Here is a 23458-nt window from a genome sequence, read left to right on the forward strand (position 1 = left end):
ATTGGAATGTTAGACAGTTTAATGACTCTTTTCAATCTTGGGAAGCACAACATTGATTCTCTTTTGCTTGTCAGGGATATAATTTAAACATGTATTTATTCCTGATGCATTGGATCCAGTCCATGAGTGTAACTAGTATGGAGTTTGTTTTGGAAATCTATCTCACAATGTTTCTTCATTTACACTCTTGCTAAATGCACCATTTCCTTCTGCTTCCTCAGAGACAATACGACACTCATTTGTGACGTCAGAATGCGCAGCTCCATTTTTCACTTCACTGAGGGATATATAAGGGCAGGAAGATCTCCAGATCAATACCTAGCTAGTCACAGTCCATCCAGAGACACTAACTGTGAGGAAACATCCATCTCAAGATGCCAGAACAGACAGAGCTGGTCCACAGATTCAGAGGAATCCCTTTCTCCACCAGAGCCTCCACAGAGCTGCTACAGTCCCTGGATGACTTTGAGGCCAGAGAAGATGATGTGCTGCTAGTGTCTTATCCCAAATCCGGTAAGAACATTACAATTTACAATGACTCTTTAAAGATTATTTTATCTTTTAAATCACAACAAATAATTATGTAAACTCTTGTCATTTTAATGATGAGTCCTGACGAATGGAAAAGCACCACATGAACTACATGAGACATTAGATTTAGCCACAGTACTGGAGCACTAGACCTGTTTCTGATTGATTGCTGACGCTCTGTTCTCTTCATAGGGACACACTGGCTGGCCGAGATCCTGAGGAATCTGTACAACTGCCACACTGAGAACAACACGACCAGCCAGGTGACTCTGACATCGTCTCTGGAGTTCGGAGATCTCTCCAAATTCCAGGAGCTCAGAAACCTCCCCAGCAAGAGGCTCATCCCAACACACCTCAACTGTGACATGGTCCCCGTGCAGTTCAAAACAAAGAAATGCAAGGTAGGTTGGCCAGTCCTACTGTATTCTCCCACATGTCCTAAGGGCAGCTGATGAAGCGTTTTGTGAGAAGAAGTCATATAAAATGAAGTAAATGAAAATGTAAATATCTGTGCTTTCTTTTTGTCTTCACAGATGATTTATGTGATCAGAAACCCCAAGGACACGGCAGTCTCTATGTTCCATTACTATCAACAGAATCCCCACCTGCCCAAGATTGACAAATGGTCAACCTTTCTGGAGATGTTCCTGAAGGGCGAAGGTAAATGTTTGGACACATCTTTAATATAGACAAACTTTGTTTTGAAAAAGGAAACTAGACCCTGTTATACTGGTGCTCTCTAATGACACACAGTGTCTTCTGAAACACAGCACGTCCATAAACCCCCGTTCTGCTGTTCTCTTCATTCACCTGAATGCGGACAATTTGTTTTTAGAGGAAGAGGGGTGTTTTACACAGGAAAACAAGAAGCTAATGATAAGAAAGTAGTCCAGTTGAACATGTTTTTCATGACCTGTAGAGCAATCAATGTGAAAGTATTGCTTATATATCCTCTATTTAATACTTACCTATATAATATTTACAATTAGTTTGTCTTTCTTTACATTGCAGTGGTTTATGGTTCCTGGATTGATCACGTCCTCAGCTGGGAGCAGAAGGAAAATGATGAAAACACACTCTTCTTGTATTATGAGTCCATGAAGAAGGTGAGTTTGAAATGAGATTTCTTCTTTCACAGTTGTGGATGAAGCTGGAATAAGCAGTGAATATCATTCAACAGATGTCTTTCAGTTGAACCAGGAATGAAAGAGCACAAACTAAACTGTGAAATTTGTGTTTCCAGGATCTCCCCACATATGTCAAGGAGATCAGTTCATTTCTGAACATCAGTGTCACGGAAGATCAAATCAAGGACATCTCAAAGAAATCATCATTCAGTGAAATGAAGGAAAAAGCAGAGAAGGAGAAAGTGAATTCAAACCACACAGTGTGCGCACTGACAGCTGACAGGAAGCTCATCTTTAGGAAAGGTAAGGATCTCTAATCAATCCTCTGACACAGCACGGCTGACATAGTAAATAATCAGGATGAATGAAGTGCCTTATTGGTAATAACATTGTTATTTAGAATTCATGACTTCCCTAAGAAAAATCCAACTGAAACTAGGAAGTTTAGATTGAACTTGGAATTCATTTATTTAATATACTTCTATCTCTCCATACTTTTATTACTGACTAAATTGTTTGATGAATAGCAGACATGTGACTTTGAAAATGTCAGGTTGTTGTCTAGATAATCCACAGTGTTTTAATGGACGTCTGATTCCTAAATGGATCCAATTTCTATCTCTGTGCAGGTGCCGTTGGTGACTGGAAGAACCATTTCACCTCCAAGCAGAACGCCCAGTTTGACGTGCTGTTTAAAGAGAAGATCAACTCTAGTGTATTAGCAAGCCGTGTTCAATATGAGTGTCAGTGAGGGAGACGGACAGATCCACTCACTTTGCTGTTCTTTCATTATTTATTATTGTCAAGCACATTCTCATTTTCCTATCGATTGTCAAAACTGACTTGGAAGACATTGTATTGGACAAAATGGATGTGTTATTAAGTTTACATTATTTATTCAATGTAAATCTTGTAATGGCTTCCAACACTTTATATGAACTGTATATTAATCTGTTGTATATTAAACATTGAATGGGGTTTCATAAGTGACAGCATTTGTTAATGTATTTTTATATAATAAATCATGTGTACATATTTAAAGGCTGTGGGTTATTTTTGATTATGCATTTTGTATATTTATTGAAGTGTAGGTATATTTTTACTGTAGGTGAATATGTCAATTATTTATCTGAATTGTTAGTAATAACATACCTTCATTATAATTAATCATATCTTGTTTGAATTTCAATGTGTTGTTGCCACTGATGAACACAATGTCCATAATGTCAATGTGAAAAATGTGATGTTGAAATAATTCTAAATTAATTACAAATATCTGAAGTATAAGGCGCCAAATACAAACTGAAGAGAACTACAAGCTGATGTACACACATACACATTATACACATGAATAACCAGGAACAGAACTGTAAGTGTGTGTCTACTCTGATCTTTGAGATGTTTGGAAGAACACCAAAATGGTATTTCCTAGTGAATAAACAGGAAACCTCTGTAAAATGGAATGAGGGGATTTCTGGAAAAGATCAATATTATACTGGGAAATGCTGATAAATTATGATTTTTTTGGAAGGCATTTCATTTCAGTTTCTGAACGCTAAGGTACACAGCTGCTACAATAATCCTGAACAGGCTGCAATTTGATGGTTTTAAATGAAGACAGTCATAGGGCAGATTAAAAGAAGGCCTCTGGTCTGTGTTGATCACTTATAAGAATGCATTTACTGAATTATGAACGGCCCCTGGTAATGCCACTAGAGGACCATTCTGCTTGGAGAGGGATCTCAGACGCGGATGAATAATTGTGTTGAATGTCTCAGTACTGCGCACAATCATGTGTTCATTGATCTGAAGTGTATTGTGCTAGGTGTGTCTCAGCACTGTGCTGTAATCCCTGGAGTGTCCAGACAGTCCTGGAGAGTTGATCAGCCTGTTATTGATGAGGCAATAAAAACAATCACAAGACAGGGTGAGGTGTAAACTTTTTATTATGTGGTTTCCACCAGCTCTGGGTTTGCCTTTTGTGCAAAGTATCACTGATGCAGGAAGACCTCATTCAGTGTCATCTCCCACAAGGAGCCAAAGAAATATTGGAAGGCCACCTCCAGCTCATCCTCCTGGTCAGAGTCTTGCTGGTCCTCGTCATCCTCCGCCATTATTGTAGGGAGGAAAGGCTCGCACTGCTTCCTCCAAGCCTGGCTGTAGGCAGCAGGGGGATACTGGAGACCCTGGCAGTAACGAGTAAAGAGGTTGAGCAGGGGAGCCACAATGAGACAGTTGCTACCTTTTCGATGTTGACGATCTATTTAATCTTTTAACGATAGCTGGTTACATTATACAGGAGAACCCTATGACATTGTCCTTATAATAATCCTAAGCAATGTAATGCACTCAGTGACTCACGGTGTTACTGTCATCCACATGCTTCTCCAGGGCCCTGCAGCTCACGCTGTCCGCCCAGGTGTCACGGGCCGGGCGACATTTCTTAAGCTGGATGGGCTCCTGAATACTGTCCTCAACACTGCTGCTACTGCATCCTGGAATCACAGAGCATTTTCATTTACAAATCATCGTTATTGTTAGTGTCGTACATTACAATAAACAATACAATCTGATTGTGAAATGACAGGTTAAGAATTGTAATATATGTATGGACACATTCATCACTAGAGAAACTCACTCACCGGTGAAGGAAGGAGCATTTCTCTTACCTGGATTTCTGCCAGTGCAGCCAGAGAAGAGGTTTATGAAGGCCAGTAAGCCTGCTGCCCTGCGCTTCCTCTCCTTCTCTCCCATCATGACCGCATCTTCGCCAAAACCCAGCTGGGTGTTCTTTGCTGGCAGCGGCTTCTCATCCAGAGCTTTCTGGGTGTTTGAATTAAACTGGGCACTGTTTTTCTGACCCATTGCTGAACTCGATGTACAGAGATCGTTCAATAAATGTTCAGTAAATTGTAAATTTAATCCGTAACTAATTAAGAAGTAAATAATTCAGTTAACAGTAAATTCTATCAGTAAATAATTAGGAAATAAATAATTCAGTAAATAGTAAATTCAATCAGTAAATACTAATTAAATAATTCAGTAAGTAGTAAATTCAATTAGTAAATAATTAAAAAGTAAATGATTCAATAAGTATTAAATAATTAGGAAGTAAATGATTCAATAAGTAGTAAATGATTAGGAAGTTAATGATTCAACAAGTAGTAAATTCTATGAGTAAATAATTAGGAAGTAAATGATTCAACAAGTAGTAAATTCTATGACTAAATAATACGGAAGTAAATGATTCAACAAGTAGTAAATTCTATGACTAAATAATTAGGAAGTAAATGATTCAACAAGTAGTAAATTCTATGAGTCAATAATTAGAAAGTAAATGATTCAACAAGTAGTAAATTCTATGAGTAAATAAATCGGAAGTAAATTATTCTATGAGTAGTAAATTCTATGACTAAATAATTAGGAAGTATATGATTCAACAAGTAGTAAATTCTATGACTAAATAATTAGGAAGTAAATGATTGAACAAGTAGTAAATTCTATGACTAAATAATTAGGAAGTAAATGATTCAACAAGTAGTAAATTCTATGAGTCAATAATTAGGAAGTAAATGATTCAACAAGTAGTAAATTCTATGAGTAAATAATTAGGAAGTAAATTATTCTATGAGTAGTAAATTCTATGACTAAATAATTAGGAAGTATATGATTCAACAAGTAGTAAATTCTATGACTAAATAATTAGGAAGTAAATGATTGAACAAGTAGTAAATTCTATGACTAAATAATTAGGAAGTAAATTATTCAACAAGTAGTAAATTCTATGACTAAATAATTAGGAAGTAAATACTTATGTAAATAGTAAATAATTAGTATGTAAATAATTCAGTAAGTAGTAAATTGCTGTAGTAGTAGTAGTAAGTGCGTAAGTCGATAGCTGATGCCAGTGCAACTGTGGGCTTCTTACAGGCTGCACACAGTGACATCATAACACCTCGGAATTCTATTCTGACATCACAGCACATCATGTAATGTACATACACACATACATTTGAGTTTCATATGAGAAGTAAATTAAGTCAATATTATTTTTTTTAATTGACCTTTTTCTGCAGGAATAGCAACTATGTATGTGTAAAACAGCAGCAATAACTTGTACTATGTGTTGATTTCAGAAATGAACATTTAAACAGCCTAAAAATAAAACTACAGTAAGACAGCAACACCGCATATACAATTTGGTGACCGCCAGCATAATGATGGATGTAACCCTGGCCTGCAGCAAAGTTTAGCCGTGCTGATATCATATGAACTGGTTTCATTCTTCACTGTTAGATCTTATTTTCTTCACCTTCTTTACTTTGCTTCTAGACTTCGGCTCCCTTATTCTTCCAGTTCTTCTCTCATTTTAAGACAAATCTGTTTCAGACTTAGTTTTTCATTATAACATTTTGATCTCGTTCAAATTCACATACACATTATAGCAGAAGTTATTGCAGGTGTACTGAAATGTGTGTGTCCCTTTGCTCCGCCAACATTGCAGTACACCAATCTAGGACATATAACAAGTCAAATACAATTAAAACAAAAACAAAAGTGCAAGAAAGGGCAAGAAAAGGAGGGGTGGGGAGAACTTGGCAGGCAGGCTAATGGTTCAGCAGTCTGATGACCAGGAGATAAAAGCTATTCTTCCATCTCTCTGTCCTGGCCATCAGGCATCTGAACCGTGTCTGCCTGCTGGATGGAGGTAGTGTAAACAACTGCTGGCTCGGGTGACTGGGGTCCGTGATGATTCTAGCAACCTTCCTGAGACTACGTGTCTAGTACATGTCCAGGAGGGCTGGCAGTGCGACCCCTATGGGTACTAAGTGTACAGTACTAACTACAGATTAGGAGTTGGTGTGGTCAGACAAATCGAGGTCCTCACTGATGTGCACACCCAGGATCTTAAAGCACTGTACCCTCTCCACGGCACCCCATCAATGTATAGAGGGGCATGCTCTCTCAGCCGGCTCGTGTAATACACCATCAGCACGATGGGTTGATATGGCCTCATTTTTAATCTTTCTTATGTTCTTATGTTATTTTTTGACGTTAAGGGAGAGGTTGTTCCTCTGACACCACTTCATCAGCACCCTGACTTCCTCCCTATAGGCTGTGTTGATGAGCACGTTATTATGTGTATAGTACTGTGTGCAACATTATGGTAAGCGCTACAATTACATGTACAGAGGAATAGAAGTGATTAGGAGTTGCCAAAGTCAGACACAGGACAGGTGAGAGAGAGCTATTTTGTTGTGTTTCTAGTTTCAGACAGTCTTAGCATTCCTAATCTTGTTTCTGTTTGCCTTGATTGTAGTTAATTCTGTACAACTGCTGTGTTGGTTATAGCAAAAGATTGAAGGGAAGGTGATCTAGGAATTTGGAGGAATTTGGAGGTGGAGCCAGTTAGGTGGTAGTTAGCTAAAATAGAGGTGTAAAGGTATTGAGAAATAGATGTTCTGTTCAAAGTTTGATGTAACAAGTCAAATACAATTAAAACAAAAACAAAAGTGCAAGAAAGGGCAAGAAAAGGAGGGGTGGGGAGAACTTGGCAGGCAGGCTAACGGTTCAGCAGTCTGATGACCTGGGGATAAAAGCTATTCTTCCATCTCTCTGTCCTGGCCATCAGGCATCTGAACCGTGTCTGCCTGCTGGATGGGGGTAGTGTAAACAACTGCTGGCTCGGGTGACTGGGGTCCGTGATGATTCTAGCAGCCTTCCTGAGACTACGTGTCTGGTTCATGTCCAGGAGGGCTGGCAGTGCGACCCCTATGGTGCGCTGTGCCGACCTCACCACTCTACTCAAGGCCCGGCGGTCACGGGCATTACAGTTTCCATACGAGGTGATGATGCCCCCACAAGTATGCTTTCAATGGAGCTTCTATAAAAATGAGTTCAGGACCTCTGGGACAAGAATTCATACTCAGCTGTACATTTTCATAAATTGTATTGCTCTTCTTCAGTACCGTTGAAGTAACATGTTCATTATTTCTCTAGACACATATTGTAATTCATGGTGGGCAGCCTGGATTCAAGAGAAAACGTATCAAACTTTGTTAACGGACAATTTTCTCTAAATGGCAACAAAAGCAATTAATCAATTAAACCATTAATAACCCAATTACCAAATTAACCATGAAAATAGAAACAATAAGGAAGTAAAAAAACATACTTCGTAAATAAAACAATCATGAGTAATAAACACAGTGCACAACACAATAATTTCATGAAAAGAGTGATAATAAGTAAATAAATAATAAGTGATCAATTAACGCTAATGGCCAATCTCGCCCCGCCCGTGACAAATACTCTTCTGGAAATTACTGGAACTCTTCTACTGCCCTACCCCTGCCTTTTTAACTTGCTTCCAAAACCTCTACTTTGCCATTTCTAGCCTTCAATTTCCTGATCATCCTGTCCTCTCCTGCATACCTCTGGATTTACCCTGCAATTGATCTTCCCTCCTGACGTGAGTCCTCTCCCTGTGTGTTCCCAGTTCCCTTCAACCACTATTGAGGAGGCTGTAGCAGATTGCTTATTTGATCAAGTCACTTTAAGCCCAGTTGCCTAAAGCAAGCACTCTTCCTTCTGCCGTGCACCTTTTCCACCACAATTAGTGAGTGAGTCTCCACTCCCTCTCATATTTGTGGGCTTAGTGGTTGTTGAGCATATTGGTCTGGCTAATGTGATTATGGTTGTGGTACGGATAGATTCATGTCTTGGTTCTCGTAAGTAGTTGTTGGTCGCTCACTGGAGTTTTCTTCATTTTATACGGCTGCCGGCAATAATGCTGTCCTTTGGATTCATCACATTCACTTTTTGGTTAATCTATTATTTTAACTCTAAGGAAATAAATTAGAGGTGGCATTAAAATACTCATACTCATATCATATCAGCTGCCAAATCTGAACTCTTCAGCTCGTTTTGACTCTACCACATATGCTCTGTGTCATGAGCTTGGGATCACTTGTCGAACACGATACATTCATCGTAGTAATAAACAATATTTTTTGGTGTATAACTCTTTTGGTGTATTGCAGCACGGAGCAAACCTCTGCTTCCCGCAATCTCTTGTGGAAACAGACATTTCCAAAAATGTCACTAGTACTGGTGTTAATTTAATATAGTCTCCAGATTACTTTAATACTCTGTGTGGTCTTGGGTTTCTTCACCTGAATATCTGAAGCTTGCTTCCAAAAATGTACTTAACTAATATATAGTCACAACAGGCCAACTCGGACATTCTTGTTATTGCAGAGTCATGGTTAAAGAAATCTCTTTCCAATTTTGATGTGTCTCTGGATGGTTTTAATGTGAACAGAGCTGATTGAAGAGACAGATGTGCAGGTGTAGCGATCTGTGTTAAAAGTTGCTTTAGTGTGTCCTTGCTAGTTTCCTCCTCAGTTCTCAAAACAATATGAAAGTCTGGTCTTAAGAATCCAACCAGGCTTCTGACAATACAGTAGTATTTGGAGTTTATTGTCCACCCTCGGCTGTGCCTTGAACTGTAAATAATTTTTTGGATGTAATAGCCACTATTTAATTCAATTCAGAGGTTCTCATTGTGAGTGATGTAAACTTAAATTGGCTATCACAAACCAGCTGAAGGAATTATGTGTTGATTTGAATTCAGAACAGTTCATATCCAGGGAAAATATTTTGGAGTCTTTTCAGTCTGGTTTTAGACCTGGTCATAGAACTACACCATCACTTCAATACTGGTAATTTCTGCAGGTAGTTAATATTGGCCAATATTTCATGTCAAGTTGATGACATTATTTCAGATTTTCATGAAGACAAGGTCTAGAAATTATAGTCTTGAAGTGAGTGTGAGAAAACCGAGAACTGTGTTTCTATTGAGAAAGGGAAATTGTTCCGTGGCGTGTCATTTCCTGACTTTATTCCTTACACATTAAATCCAGTCAATGAGTGTAACTAGTATGGAGTTTGTTTTGGAAATCTCTCTCACAATGTTTCTTCATTTACACTCTTGCTAAATGCACCATTTCCTTCTGCTTCCTCAGAGACAATACGACACTCATTTGTGACGTCAGAATGCGCAGCTCCATTTTCCACTTCACTGAGGGATATATAAGGGCAGGAAGATCTCCAGATCAATACCTAGCTAGTCACAGTCCATCCAGAGACACTAACTGTGAGGAAACATCCATCTCAAGATGCCAGAACAGACAGAGCTGGTCCACAGATTCAGAGGAATCCCTTTCTCCACCAGAGCCTCCACAGAGCTGCTACAGTCCCTGGATGACTTTGAGGCCAGAGAAGATGATGTGCTGCTAGTGTCTTATCCCAAATCAGGTAAGAACATTACAATTTACAATGACTCTTTAAAGATTATTTCATCTTTTAAATCACAACAAATAATGATGTAAACTCTTGTCATTTTAATGATGAGTCCTGACGAATGGAAAAGCACCACATGAACTACATGAGACATTAGATTTAGCCACAGTACTGGAGCACTAGACCTGTTTCTGATTGATTGCTGACGCTCTGTTCTCTTCATAGGGACACACTGGCTGGCCGAGATCCTGAGGAATCTGTACAACTGCCACACTGAGAACAACACGACCAGCCAGGTGACTCTGACATCGTCTCTGGAGTTCGGAGATCTCTCCAAATTCCAGGAGATCAGAAACCTCCCCAGCAAGAGGCTCATCCCAACACACCTCAACTGTGACATGGTCCCCGTGCAGTTCAAAACAAAGAAATGCAAGGTAGGTTGGCCAGTCCTGCTGTATTCTCCCACATGTCCTAAGGGCAGCTGATGAAGCGTTTTGTGAGAAGAAGTGAAATGAAGTGAAGTGAAATGAAAATGTAAATATCTGTGCTTTCTTTTTGTCTTCACAGATGATTTATGTGATCAGAAACCCCAAGGACACGGCAGTCTCTATGTTCCATTACTATCAACAGAATCCCCACCTGCCCAAGATTGACAAATGGTCAACCTTTCTGGAGATGTTCCTGAAGGGCGAAGGTAAATGTTTGGACACATCTTTAATATAGACAAACTTTGTTTTGAAAAAGGAAACTAGACCCTGTTATACTGGTGCTCTCTAATGACACAGTGTCTTCTGAAACACAGCACGTCCATAAACCCCCGTTCTGCTGTTCTCTTCATTCACCTGAATGCGGACAATTTGTTTCTAGAGGAAGAGGGGTGTTTTACACAGGAAAACAAGAAGCTAATGATAAGAAAGTAGTCCAGTTGAACATGTTTTTCATGACCTGTAGAGCAATCAATGTGAAAGTATTGCTTATATATCCTCTATTTAATACTTACCTATATAATATTTACAATTAGTTTGTCTTTCTTTACATTGCAGTGGTTTATGGTTCCTGGATTGATCACGTCCTCAGCTGGGAGAAGAAGGAAAATGATGAAAACACACTCTTCTTGTATTATGAGTCCATGAAGAAGGTGAGTTTGAAATGAGATTTCTTCTTTCACAGTTGTGAATGAAGCTGGAATAAGCAGTGAATATCATTCAACAGATGTCTTTCAGTTGAACCAGGAATGAAAGAGCACAAACTAAACTGTGAAATTTGTGTTTCCAGGATCTCCCCACATATGTCAAGGAGATCAGTTCATTTCTGAACATCAGTGTCACGGAAGATCAAATCAAGGACATCTCAAAGAAATCATCATTCAGTGAAATGAAGGAAAAAGCAGAGAAGGAGAAAGTGAATTCAAACCACACAGTGTGCGCACTGACAGCTGACAGGAAGCTCATCTTTAGGAAAGGTAAGGATCTCTAATCAATCCTCTGACACAGCAGGGCTGAAATAGGAAATTATCAGGATTAATGAAGTGCCTTAATGGTAATAACATTGTTATTTAGATTTGATTACTTCCCTAAGAAAAATCCAACTGAAACTAGGAAGTTTAGATTGAACTTGGAATTAATTTATTTAATATACTTCTATCGCTCCATACTTTTATTACTGACTAATTTGTTTGATGAATAACAGACATGTGACTTTGAAAATGTCAGGTTGTTGTCTAGATAATCCACAGTATTTTAATGGACGTCTGATTCCTAATTGGATCCAATCTCTGTCTCTGTGCAGGTGCCGTTGGTGACTGGAAGAACCATTTCACCTCCAAGCAGAACGCCCAGTTTGACGTGCTGTTTAAAGAGAAGATCAACTCTAGTGTATTAGCAAGCCGTGTTCAATATGAGTGTCAGTGAGGGAGACGGACAGATCCACTCACTTTGCTGTTCTTTCATTATTTATTATTGTCAAGCACATTTTCATTTTCTGATCGATTGTCAAAACTGACTTTTTATCGTACAAAATTGATGTGTTAATTAAGTTCATCTTATTTATTCAACGTAAATCTTGATATCCCTTCAAACACTTTATATGAACTATACATTAATCTGTTACAATGAATGTTTTTTTCTCAGATTGGTGACTGTATTGTTAATGTGTTTTTGTATTGTGAATTATACATACTGTACATATTTAATGGCTGTGCATTTTTAATATTTATTGAAATGTAGATAGATTTGTACTGAAGGTTTCTATGTTTTTTGTATTTTATTCATCTGAATTATTAGTATGAACAAAATAATATATTTTTCATAATTCAGGTTCTTCTCTTGTGTTAATTTATTATCTGAAGCTTACACTATTCACACAATGCTGTTGTGTGAAATATACGCCACAATACATCTCATCCTATCTTGTTCTACAAATGAATTCTATATATAGGTTTGTCCCAAATTACTCATAACTGTCATTTCTTCACCCCACACGTCACCAATTCACCACCAGAGGTTGTCATGTCCCACATTCTAGCTCTAGTCTCTAACATTTCATTCCTCCACTCCATGTGCAATTCGTTCTCTCTCATTCGTCCAGCAGTGCCAGCCAGTGGCGTATTTAGGAAGGGGACACAGTTTTGAAAGAAATAAGTCCAGACGGAGATCCCTGCTAGGAATTCGACCCACGCACCTCCAAGCGCCTTAGTACTGCATTACCCACTAGACCATTTGGGCTCATATTTTAATGCAGAAGGCTTAATGTGCTGAGGGTTATGCCACCTGTAATGTACTTATATATCATACCAGTCACGACAGCAACAGGGAAGCAATCATTAAGTGTTCTAAAACTACTCTAGACACATTTGCGCACCACTGGGACTGAAGAAAGACTTTATGGGCTACCAGTGCACCTGTGTAAGGATTTCAAACTAATTGATGTTGATATTATTGATGAATTCGGACGTCACAACAGGAGACTTGCATTCACCTACAATCTCCTACATCAGTGGCAGAAACGGCTTATTTCCACTGAAGACGCATATTTGTAGCAGGTGCACTAATCGAATGTTGTACATGCTCACCCATTTCAATTACAGAGCTCCACCAAAATGCATCTCTGTCATTGGCAAAGCACCGGAAACTGCGTCCAGGTTGCCTGTATAATGTTGATTAATGTGTGATTTTTCACTGGATGTGTCCCATAGTGATATGTGGTAGTGAAGCAAAGATATGTTTGAGTCAAAATCTGCTTAATTTAATGGATTTCAGAGATTTTGAGCTACGTTTTTCGACAGACCAAATCATTGTTTTTGTTGAGTATTTAAATAATGATGTATAATACAATAATAATATTGAATGATGTTCAGCTCCTTTATGAAACAGCTGTGAGACAAAAATGAAAAACAAAGAGTTGGATAAAACTTTTTTACCTATGAATATCACAACATTTTCATGGCCAAAACACTGCATTTACATTGACAATTTAGTGTTTTCCTTATTTTGTCAAAACAAGCACACATACATAAATATGAAAATTAACTTTACACAATGTGTACAATGGTATGGAAATCAGTATGCACATATCTTAGCAGACTTACAGTGCATCCGGTAGGTATTCACAGCACTTCACTTTTTCCACATTTTGTTATGTTACAGCCTTATTCCAAAATGGATTAAATTCATTATTTTCCTCAGAATTCTACAAACATACCCCATTATACCCCATAATGACAACGTGAAAGAAGTTTGTTTGAATTCCTTGCAAATGTATTCACAGACTTTGCTCAATGCTTTGTTGAAGAACCTTTGGCATCAATTACAGCCTCAAGTCTTTTTGAGTATGATGCTACAAGCTTGGCACACCTACTTTTGGGCCGTTTGAAGGACCTCTCAAGCTCCATCAGTTTGGATGGGGAGCGTCGGTCACAGACATTTTCAGATCTCTCCAGAGATGTTCAATCGGGTTCAAGTCTGGGCTCTGGCTGGGCCACTCAAGGACATTCACAGAGTTGTCCTGTAGCCACTACTTTATTATCTTGGCTGTGTGCTTAGGATCGTTGTCCTGTTGGAAGATGAACCTTCGCCCCAGGCTGAGGTCCAGAGCGCTCTGGAGCAGGTTTTCATCAAGGAGGTCTCTGTACATTGCTGCATTCATCTTTCTCTCGATCCTGACTAGTCTCCCAGTTCCTGCCGCTGAAAAACAGCTCTAGGAAGAGTCCTGGTGGTTCCAAACTTCTTCCATTTACGGATGATGGAGGCCACTGTGCTCATTGGGACCTTCAATGCTGCAGACATTTTTCTGTACCCTTCCGCAGATCTGTGCCTCGATACAATCCTGTCTCGGAGGTCTACAGACAATTCCTTGGACTTCATGGCTTGGTTTGTGCTCTGACATGCACTGTTAACTGTGGGACCTTATATAGACAGCTGTGTGCCTTTCCATATCATGTCCAATCAACTGATTTTACCACAGGTGGACTCCAATCAAGTTGTAGAAACATCTCAAGGATGATCAGTGGAAACAGGATGCACCTGAGCTCAATTTTGAGTGTCATGGCAAAAGCTGTGAATACTTATGTACATGTGCTTTTTTTGTTTTTTATTTTTAATAAATTTGCAAATATTTCAAACAAACTTCTTTCAAGTTGTCATTATGGGGTATTGTTTGTAGAATTTTGAGGAAAATAATGAATGTAATCCATTTTGGAATAAGGCTGTAACATCACAAAATGTGGAAAAAGTGAAGCGCTGTGAATACTTTCCGGATGAACTGTAGCAGTACAATTATAAAACATACAAAATAACCAGGCCTACAGAAGCATAAGACTGAAATAGAACTTCTTTTGCAAAGTGAAAGAGCTTTGAAATGTCGCTGTCTGTATTACAACTGCATCCATCAATGCTGAAAATGCACTTTTCTACACTACAGTACCCTATGTAATTGATTCAGAGACCTGATCAAGATTGAATTCCAAAGGGAAGTTAAAAGAGAGGTATTATCAGGTGCAAATCTGCTAATAAAATACATTATTATTATAATATATGAATATATGGATTATAGAAAATCATGTGTTTCAACAATCAACATGATTCACAATTACTAATTTTATTACAAAACCCAGATTTTCAGACAGATTATATTCAGTATAGCCTACCGCAGATAGAGTTTGAGGAGTTTACAACTGAAACACCTTATATATTTAATTCAAATATTTAGTAACATATAAGAATGGATATGCGGGAGAAATTCACATACGCAGAGAAATATACTTTTTAATTTGAAAAAGCCACACAAAAAGTGACTCTGGTGGTTCTAGTATTAACAGCGAAATGCATTACTAATAGGTCATTTCATATTCAGCTATTTCATAGTTCTTTTATTGAAGAACCAAAAAGTGCAAAAACAGTTTCTGAACAAAAATTTGTGATATACAAAACTGATCTGACAGTTTAGCTTAGTTTCTGATGTGATGGTTTGTAACCCTGTCTGGTGTCATAACGAACCCCTTATTCCTTCAGCAGTTTCATCAGTAGTTTCATTGATTGGATCAAGATTGCCCGGCAACCGTGGTTTTATAGTACAACATCTGGCCACCAGATGTCACTGTGGTGCGATGTTTAGAAAGCTTGAATCTCTTTCCGAATCAATCGTTTCAATTGTTTCCATCGCTCAAAAGCCCCATTTATGCCATCGTTAGCAAAAGGTCACACCCTTGTCTTGAGTCTGATTCTCACCTTTGTTCCTCTCACACCTGCTCACCTCCAGCTCCTACACACCCAACAGGCTAGGTGTTCTGGCTTCCTGTGTTCATGCAGGAGCCCGGCCTGTCAGGGCAGTCCTGCAGCTCAGGTGCTCAAGAGCTTATTCATCACCAGCGACTCTGGGTGAGGCAGTGCGCGTCTAGGCGGCCATTTTTATTTTCTATTAATCAAATTAATATATTTAAATAAACTCCATTCAATCCACATGGTTTTTTTTATGGGAATTGTATGTATTTCAATTATTTATTTCAATAAAAAATGTTAACCTTTGACAAAGGTTAAATAAGAATTACCCATCCAGCTGTACATTTTCAATAAAACGTGCATTCTGCTTGTTGGACTCTGTAGCGTTGTCGTAAAATATTATTATTCTGTAGACAAATGTTGTGATTTGAGGTGGCGGGCCTGGCTTCAGAAAAAACAACATAACACTTTGATAACGGATGTGATGAACGGGAGTCATCCCCCGACTGGTAATAATGCGCACATATTGCGCCATGTTCTTATTCATGAAACATGTCAACTGTTTGTTATTGCTAGCAAATTCACAATCCTCCTTTTCATTTTGGTACTGAAGAGCATAGACAAATGCTCATTTCCAGCATTGTTTACCCACTGTTTTCTTTGTCCCTTCCTATTTCACTAATGCGATCTACACCAGTGATCAATGTGTCTTCCCTTACGTCTCATTGCTGTGGGTGGTGATCCAACTTGATGAACTTGGGAACTGGCGGTCACTCAGGTTTGAGGTTTAAAGAAAGTACACAAAGCTTTCCTATGCCTTTAGTTTTGAGATGCACACTGCAGGTTTATGCCTCTCTTACCAGTCTGGGGAGAAGCCGCAATTGCAGTCTATAGCCACAGAGCGGCGTCTCCGCACTATAATGAATGTTCCTGTTGTACTATGGCAGCGTTAAAGGGAAATGGGTTTATAATAATTACTATAGGTAAACCCTGATTTTAACCACTAAATTGTGACATCATGAAAGTTATTTAAATTACATCTGTATTTATATATTTAAATGTAATCTGTAGCTGTAGGAAAGTGTAGATTACTGTTCATTAATAGTTCACTCTGTATCCTATACTTTTGCTTTGATCCATCAAGGGAAGGGTGGGTATGTAAGGACCAAGGTTAAGATCAGACGGGAGGCATTTAGTAATGGAGACTCTCATATGAGTTATGATGAACTGTTTACGCCAATGGTTCTTTTTCAAATAGTAGAGCAGCTACCTTTTTTGCTTGAAATTAGTATTTGTTTTCATTTTTATTTATTTGTATTATTATTGTTTTGTTTGTACCTGATGCCTGGCTGGCTATACTCCAATAAACAGTTCCTGGTTCATGGATTCACTACCATCCTTGTCTTTTTGAATGGTGACTCTACCAACATGGCTGATCAACCACATTAAGAGAAGACATGATTGACATAATTGACTAAGGGACGTGTCTCATGTTCAGTTGGAAGGTGATTCTTCACAATGGACAATGGCATTTTTCTGTCAATGCTTCCCTAAGTAATCAGTTCTTAATCTATATTTCAACCATTTATTTTCCTGTAAAGCTACAAGGTGATGCAATACTAGACTAAGTATTAGATCAAAGCATAGCCACACAAATAATAATGAGAACCAGCTACATTAACATGATGAAATGTATTCATTACTAGTATAATATGGTTAACAATGTTTAACCCAACAGCTGACTCAGCTGACAGATAGATGCTGAAGCAAAGTGCAATGCTGTACATTACTACTGACAATGTTGTGATATAATGTGTTTGTGATGTAATATTGTTTGTGCAGCCAGGATGCTGTGATGCAATGTTCCTATAGGGGTCCTGCATCACAGCAGAGACACTCAGATATCAATGACTTCAGAACACATCGACTTATGTCCTGATATTGATATTATTGCTCAATTTATACAATGCCAAATTCTGCTTTTCCCATCTAGACAACCAGCTGTCTATTTTGGAATGTGAGACCTCAACTGGACAAACCGGTGAAAACTGGGCAATTCAGTCATCTGCCTACTACTATAATATTCCCATCTTTGTACAACTTTCAGCATTTAAAGCAAAGGTAATTTTAAACGTATGCAGTTACATAATTTTAGCTGTAATTCCTCATCTTCCCCCTTGTGTACACATATCTCTTATAATCCCTATATGTGTCTGTCCCTCGAGTCTTTTTCCAGAGGTGTTTGGTAAAGTGTCAATTCTAGCACTTAACACTTCATAAATTCACCGTTTGTTTTTGCTAAAACCTTCCATTCCCAAAGGATCTTAGCAGATACTTTACTCCTGATTATTTAACTATATCATCACCCCCATATGTTTTATGTAAATTTGATGCCATTATTTCAGATAGAAAAAACTGTCTAGAAATGAGCGTGAGAAAACCGGGAACTACCTCTCTATTGAAAAAGGGAAATTGTTCCATGACGTGTCGTTTCCTGACTGTGTCTGTGGTCAATGACTGAGGGTTTCTGGCATTTCTTTGCCAATTACTTTCCAATACCGTTTCTGACCAGAAAATGCACCAATTGCTATTCTCAATTCAAATTATTCATTTTTCAATTAAAATTGAATTCCTGCTCCATAACTATTTGTTGAAAGTCAACTCTACTTCCATCCATAAAAGTTAAACTCTAATTCCAACCCATAAAACCTAACAAGTTGTGCAATTAAATATACAGACTTGCATTCATGTCATGTACACATCTTACTATGTTGTTGTGTTCTTAATTTGAATATACATATTTATATTTTCTTATCTTAACCATACCATAATGTAAAGTAGAAATATTATATAATTGTATTACAATGTACATATGTATATCATGGGATACCTAAATATTATGAAAACCTCAGGGCTGGTTCACCTTGAATATTTTGAATATGTTATTATTAGACCAGACTTCACCAGGATTACCATAAAGTTTAAAATGCAAAAAATGTAGTTAAGATTTTAAATATAAGTATCATGCATTAGTACATTGCGATAAATATATAGTATTAAATATAAAAATAATTTTAATTCAACTTAGAATACAAATGGGTGAAATGGTTGATTTATTCAAGCAATTCAGTGCAACTGATTTGTTCAAATTTAATTGGAATTGAAAGGATTGGAAATGGAAATGATCAATTTCATTAATTTCAAAATATTGTCACTAATTCCAGTTCCTATTGGAAGTGACCTAAACTCTCTTTCTGATATTAACAGAAACTTTCAACATTGAATGGAATGATAATAGTTTTACTATTAGTTCATGAAAACACAATACATACAAAGTCAGATTAATCTATGTTTACTGTATTTGAAGTCTAATACATTCAAATATAATGCACCAAAAATGTATAAATTCAGGAACATCACGCTGTCAGTTGACAGAAGTATAGATTTTATTAAATGAATTGTAAATAATCATTACAACAAATATTTTCAGTTTAATTCAGGTTAAGTTTCTTTGACAGCTATTCATCACTCACAGAACATGAGCTAAAAAGGAAAACATACTTTCGTCATTAAATGTTACACAAAGCATTAGAAACGTTTGTAAAAATACATATTGTCTGGTTTTGAAAGTGAATAGATACATTTTGTATTATTGATTACAATTTGATCGTAGTCAGTTGTTGAATTCAACAAAACAACAACTCTGTGGGCCAGATTAGCGCTCTTAAAGATATTCTCATGATTACACATTGGAATGTTAGACAGTTTAATGACTCTTTTCAATCTTGGGAAGCACAACATTGATTCTCTTTTGCTTGTCAGGGATATAATTTAAACATGTATTTATTCCTGATGCATTGGATCCAGTCCATGAGTGTAACTAGTATGGAGTTTGTTTTGGAAATCTATCTCACAATGTTTCTTCATTTACACTCTTGCTAAATGCACCATTTCCTTCTGCTTCCTCAGAGACAATACGACACTCATTTGTGACGTCAGAATGCGCAGCTCCATTTTTCACTTCACTGAGGGATATATAAGGGCAGGAAGATCTCCAGATCAATACCTAGCTAGTCACAGTCCATCCAGAGACACTAACTGTGAGGAAACATCCATCTCAAGATGCCAGAACAGACAGAGCTGGTCCACAGATTCAGAGGAATCCCTTTCTCCACCAGAGCCTCCACAGAGCTGCTACAGTCCCTGGATGACTTTGAGGCCAGAGAAGATGATGTGCTGCTAGTGTCTTATCCCAAATCCGGTAAGAACATTACAATTTACAATGACTCTTTAAAGATTATTTTATCTTTTAAATCACAACAAATAATTATGTAAACTCTTGTCATTTTAATGATGAGTCCTGACGAATGGAAAAGCACCACATGAACTACATGAGACATTAGATTTAGCCACAGTACTGGAGCACTAGACCTGTTTCTGATTGATTGCTGACGCTCTGTTCTCTTCATAGGGACACACTGGCTGGCCGAGATCCTGAGGAATCTGTACAACTGCCACACTGAGAACAACACGACCAGCCAGGTGACTCTGACATCGTCTCTGGAGTTCGGAGATCTCTCCAAATTCCAGGAGCTCAGAAACCTCCCCAGCAAGAGGCTCATCCCAACACACCTCAACTGTGACATGGTCCCTGTGCAGTTCAAAACAAAGAAATGCAAGGTAGGTTGGCCAGTCCTGCTGTATTCTCCCACATGTCCTAAGGGCAGCTGATGAAGCGTTTTGTGAGAAGAAGTCATATAAAATGAAGTAAATGAAAATGTAAATATCTGTGCTTTCTTTTTGTCTTCACAGATGATTTATGTGATCAGAAACCCCAAGGACACGGCAGTCTCTATGTTCCATTACTATCAACAGAATCCCCACCTGCCCAAGATTGACAAATGGTCAACCTTTCTGGAGATGTTCCTGAAGGGCGAAGGTAAATGTTTGGACACATCTTTAATATAGACAAACTTTGTTTTGAAAAAGGAAACTAGACCCTGTTATACTGGTGCTCTCTAATGACACACAGTGTCTTCTGAAACACAGCACGTCCATTAACCCCCGTTCTGCTGTTCTCTTCATTCACCTGAATGCGGACAATTTGTTTTTAGAGGAAGAGGGGTGTTTTACACAGGAAAACAAGAAGCTAATGATAAGAAAGTAGTCCAGTTGAACATGTTTTTCATGACCTGTAGAGCAATCAATGTGAAAGTATTGCTTATATATCCTCTATTTAATACTTACCTATATAATATTTACAATTACAAATTACAGTTTGTCTTTCTTTACATTGCAGTGGTTTATGGTTCCTGGATTGATCACGTCCTCAGCTGGGAAAAGAAGGAAAATGATGAAAACACACTCTTCTTGTATTATGAGTCCATGAAGAAGGTGAGTTTGAAATGAGATTTCTTCTTTCACAGTTGTGAATGAAGCTGGAATAAGCAGTGAATATCATTCAACAGATGTCTTTCAGTTGAACCAGGAATGAAAGAGCACAAACTAAACTGTGAAATTTGTGTTTCCAGGATCTCCCCACATATGTCAAGGAGATCAGTTCATTTCTGAACATCAGTGTCACGGAAGATCAAATCAAGGACATCTCAAAGAAATCATCATTCAGTGAAATGAAGGAAAAAGCAGAGAAGGAGAAAGTGAATTCAAACCACACAGTGTGCGCACTGACAGCTGACAGGAAGCTCATCTTTAGGAAAGGTAAGGATCTCTAATCAATCCTCTGACACAGCACGGCTGACATAGTAAATAATCAGGATGAATGAAGTGCCTTATTGGTAATAACATTGTTATTTAGAATTCGTGACTTCCCTATGAAAAATCCAACTGAAACTAGGAAGCTTAGATTGAACTTGGAATTCATTTATTTAATATACTTCTATCTCTCCATACTTTTATTACTGACTTATTTGTTTGATGAATAACAGACATGTGACTTTGAAAATGTCAGGTTGTTGTCTAGATAATCCACAGTGTTTTAATGGACGTCTGATTCCTAAATGGATCCAATTTCTATCTCTGTGCAGGTGCCGTTGGTGACTGGAAGAACCATTTCACCTCCAAGCAGAACGCCCAGTTTGACGTGCTGTTTAAAGAGAAGATCAACTCTAGTGTATTAGCAAGCTGTGTTCAATATGAGTGTCAGTGAGGGAGACGGACAGATCCACTCACTTTGCTGTTCTTTCATTATTTATTATTGTCAAGCACATTTTCATTTTCTTATCGAATGTCAAAACTGACTTTTCATTGTACAAAATTGATATGTTCAATAAGTTTATCTAATTTATTCAACGTAAATCTTGTAATGGCTTCCAACACTTTATATGAACTGTATATTAATCTGTTACAATGAATGGGTTTTTGTGGGATTTGTGACTGCAATGTAAATTGATTTTGGTTTTATAAATCATATGTGCATTCTTCTTTCTTATGCATGTTTAATATTTACTGAACTTTGGGTACATTTGTACTTAATGTTAATGTGTATTTTGTAATTTATTACTCTGAATTGTTAGTAATAACAATAAAAATACCTCTATTAAATTCTTCTTCTTCTTCTCTTTTTTTAATTTGATGACTTCAGTTTTAAGTAATCAGACAATGGTGTTTTGTAAAATATATGCTACAATATTTTGGTCCTCTCTGTGAATTAGTACGTATCTTTACAGATTGCTATTTCGTGATTTAGGTAATGCAGTGAACATTCAGAGGTTACGGTTTAACTGGTCCAGCCCTTTATTAAACCTTCATTCACGAAGCAAGTATTTGAACATCACCAAACAAACAAAAACATACAGTAGCTATCTTAACAAAACCCAAAAGACCTTTCAAGCTCAACCCACCTCCTTCCAGCTTAAGTTTCGCTTGTTAAAACATTGCCTAATTGTAACAGTCACACAGCAAACCACTAGTAAGTCAGTACATACATTTCTATACTCCACAATATCTTATCCAATAATTGTTCACAGATAAATCATGTACATATATAGGTTTGTCCCAAATTACTCAAACACTTTTCTCTTTTCCCATCAGAGGTGTTTTAAATCTTCATCCTTGTATAATGTATGTTTACACTGCAGTGTTTTGATGTAAAGTATTCAACATTACCTTGATACAGTATCTCAAAACCTTTTCTTTCTTGCAATCAGAATGATTTGAAGCACAATATCAACTTACATGTTTTAACTTATTTTATATGAAAGTACTGAAAATAATCTACCTTTTATATGAAAAGTTTGTGTGATCTGAAATTGTTGTTTGATATCGAACAATACGATAGTATCAATCGTATGAATTAAAGTTGACCAAATTGTCAATTTGTGTCAAGTTAGAAATTAAATTACAATTGATACAAATGGTTTGTATTTCATGATTTTATCTAAATCTTGATGGAGTATTCCAAGTTATTCTAAATGTAAGTGTAATTTAATGTACTGCTCTACATACATATCCCATAGTATTGCTCCTCTGTTTTCCGTTTTTCTTGTATTCTAGCCACTGGTATTTCAGATACCAGTTACTGTTAAAACATCTTCGCTTGGTTCTAAACTAAGTGTAAGGATAGCATCGAACACTGGTGTAGTGGGACCCATTCTCATACATTCATCTCTTGCCAGTTGATCTTTTAGCACAATTAAACTTGTCTCCATTTCAGATTACAAAAAAAAAGAAAAAGGTATTGTACAAATTATAAGAATAATTAGGGCAATGTAATTGCAACTGAAGCTTTTTACAAGTTCCCACGTTAATGTATTAGTAAAGCTT

General features: G+C 37.5%; 3 protein-coding genes across 3 annotated transcripts; all 3 read left to right on the forward strand.

Moving 5' to 3' along the window:
* Positions 1–292: 292 nt before the first annotated feature.
* On the forward strand, positions 293–2693 carry LOC136771929 (sulfotransferase 6B1-like). Its single transcript, XM_066724507.1, has 6 exons — positions 293–513; positions 724–932; positions 1065–1191; positions 1543–1637; positions 1775–1961; positions 2288–2693. The coding sequence occupies exons 1-6, from the start codon at positions 375–377 to the stop codon at positions 2407–2409; spliced, it is 879 nt and encodes a 292-aa protein (XP_066580604.1). The 5' UTR covers positions 293–374; the 3' UTR covers positions 2410–2693.
* A 5337-nt stretch (positions 2694–8030) lies between these two features.
* LOC136771937 (sulfotransferase 6B1-like) lies at positions 8031–12276 on the forward strand. Its single transcript, XM_066724521.1, has 7 exons — positions 8031–8130; positions 9686–9977; positions 10188–10396; positions 10530–10656; positions 11006–11100; positions 11238–11424; positions 11751–12276. The coding sequence occupies exons 2-7, from the start codon at positions 9839–9841 to the stop codon at positions 11870–11872; spliced, it is 879 nt and encodes a 292-aa protein (XP_066580618.1). The 5' UTR covers positions 8031–8130; positions 9686–9838; the 3' UTR covers positions 11873–12276.
* A 7430-nt stretch (positions 12277–19706) lies between these two features.
* On the forward strand, positions 19707–22237 carry LOC136771947 (sulfotransferase 6B1-like). The gene is made up of 6 exons (XM_066724534.1): positions 19707–19937; positions 20148–20356; positions 20489–20615; positions 20976–21070; positions 21208–21394; positions 21721–22237. The coding sequence occupies exons 1-6, from the start codon at positions 19799–19801 to the stop codon at positions 21840–21842; spliced, it is 879 nt and encodes a 292-aa protein (XP_066580631.1). The 5' UTR covers positions 19707–19798; the 3' UTR covers positions 21843–22237.
* Positions 22238–23458: the final 1221 nt, after the last annotated feature.

This window comes from Amia ocellicauda, chromosome 15, assembly GCF_036373705.1.
Source record: "Amia ocellicauda isolate fAmiCal2 chromosome 15, fAmiCal2.hap1, whole genome shotgun sequence".
Taxonomy (NCBI): Eukaryota; Metazoa; Chordata; class Actinopteri; order Amiiformes; family Amiidae; genus Amia; species Amia ocellicauda.

Coding starts and splice junctions, on each gene's coding strand:
- LOC136771929 (XM_066724507.1), top strand. CDS start 375: ATGCCAGAACAGACAGAGCTGGTCCACAGATTCAGAGGAATCCCTTTC. Junction 1,192..1,542: donor GATGTTCCTGAAGGGCGAAG/GTAAATGTTTGG, acceptor TTTACATTGCAG/TGGTTTATGGTTCCTGGATT. Junction 1,638..1,774: donor ATTATGAGTCCATGAAGAAG/GTGAGTTTGAAA, acceptor TTGTGTTTCCAG/GATCTCCCCACATATGTCAA.
- LOC136771947 (XM_066724534.1), top strand. CDS start 19,799: ATGCCAGAACAGACAGAGCTGGTCCACAGATTCAGAGGAATCCCTTTC. Junction 20,357..20,488: donor TCAAAACAAAGAAATGCAAG/GTAGGTTGGCCA, acceptor TTGTCTTCACAG/ATGATTTATGTGATCAGAAA. Junction 20,616..20,975: donor GATGTTCCTGAAGGGCGAAG/GTAAATGTTTGG, acceptor TTTACATTGCAG/TGGTTTATGGTTCCTGGATT.
- LOC136771937 (XM_066724521.1), top strand. CDS start 9,839: ATGCCAGAACAGACAGAGCTGGTCCACAGATTCAGAGGAATCCCTTTC. Junction 10,397..10,529: donor TCAAAACAAAGAAATGCAAG/GTAGGTTGGCCA, acceptor TTGTCTTCACAG/ATGATTTATGTGATCAGAAA. Junction 10,657..11,005: donor GATGTTCCTGAAGGGCGAAG/GTAAATGTTTGG, acceptor TTTACATTGCAG/TGGTTTATGGTTCCTGGATT.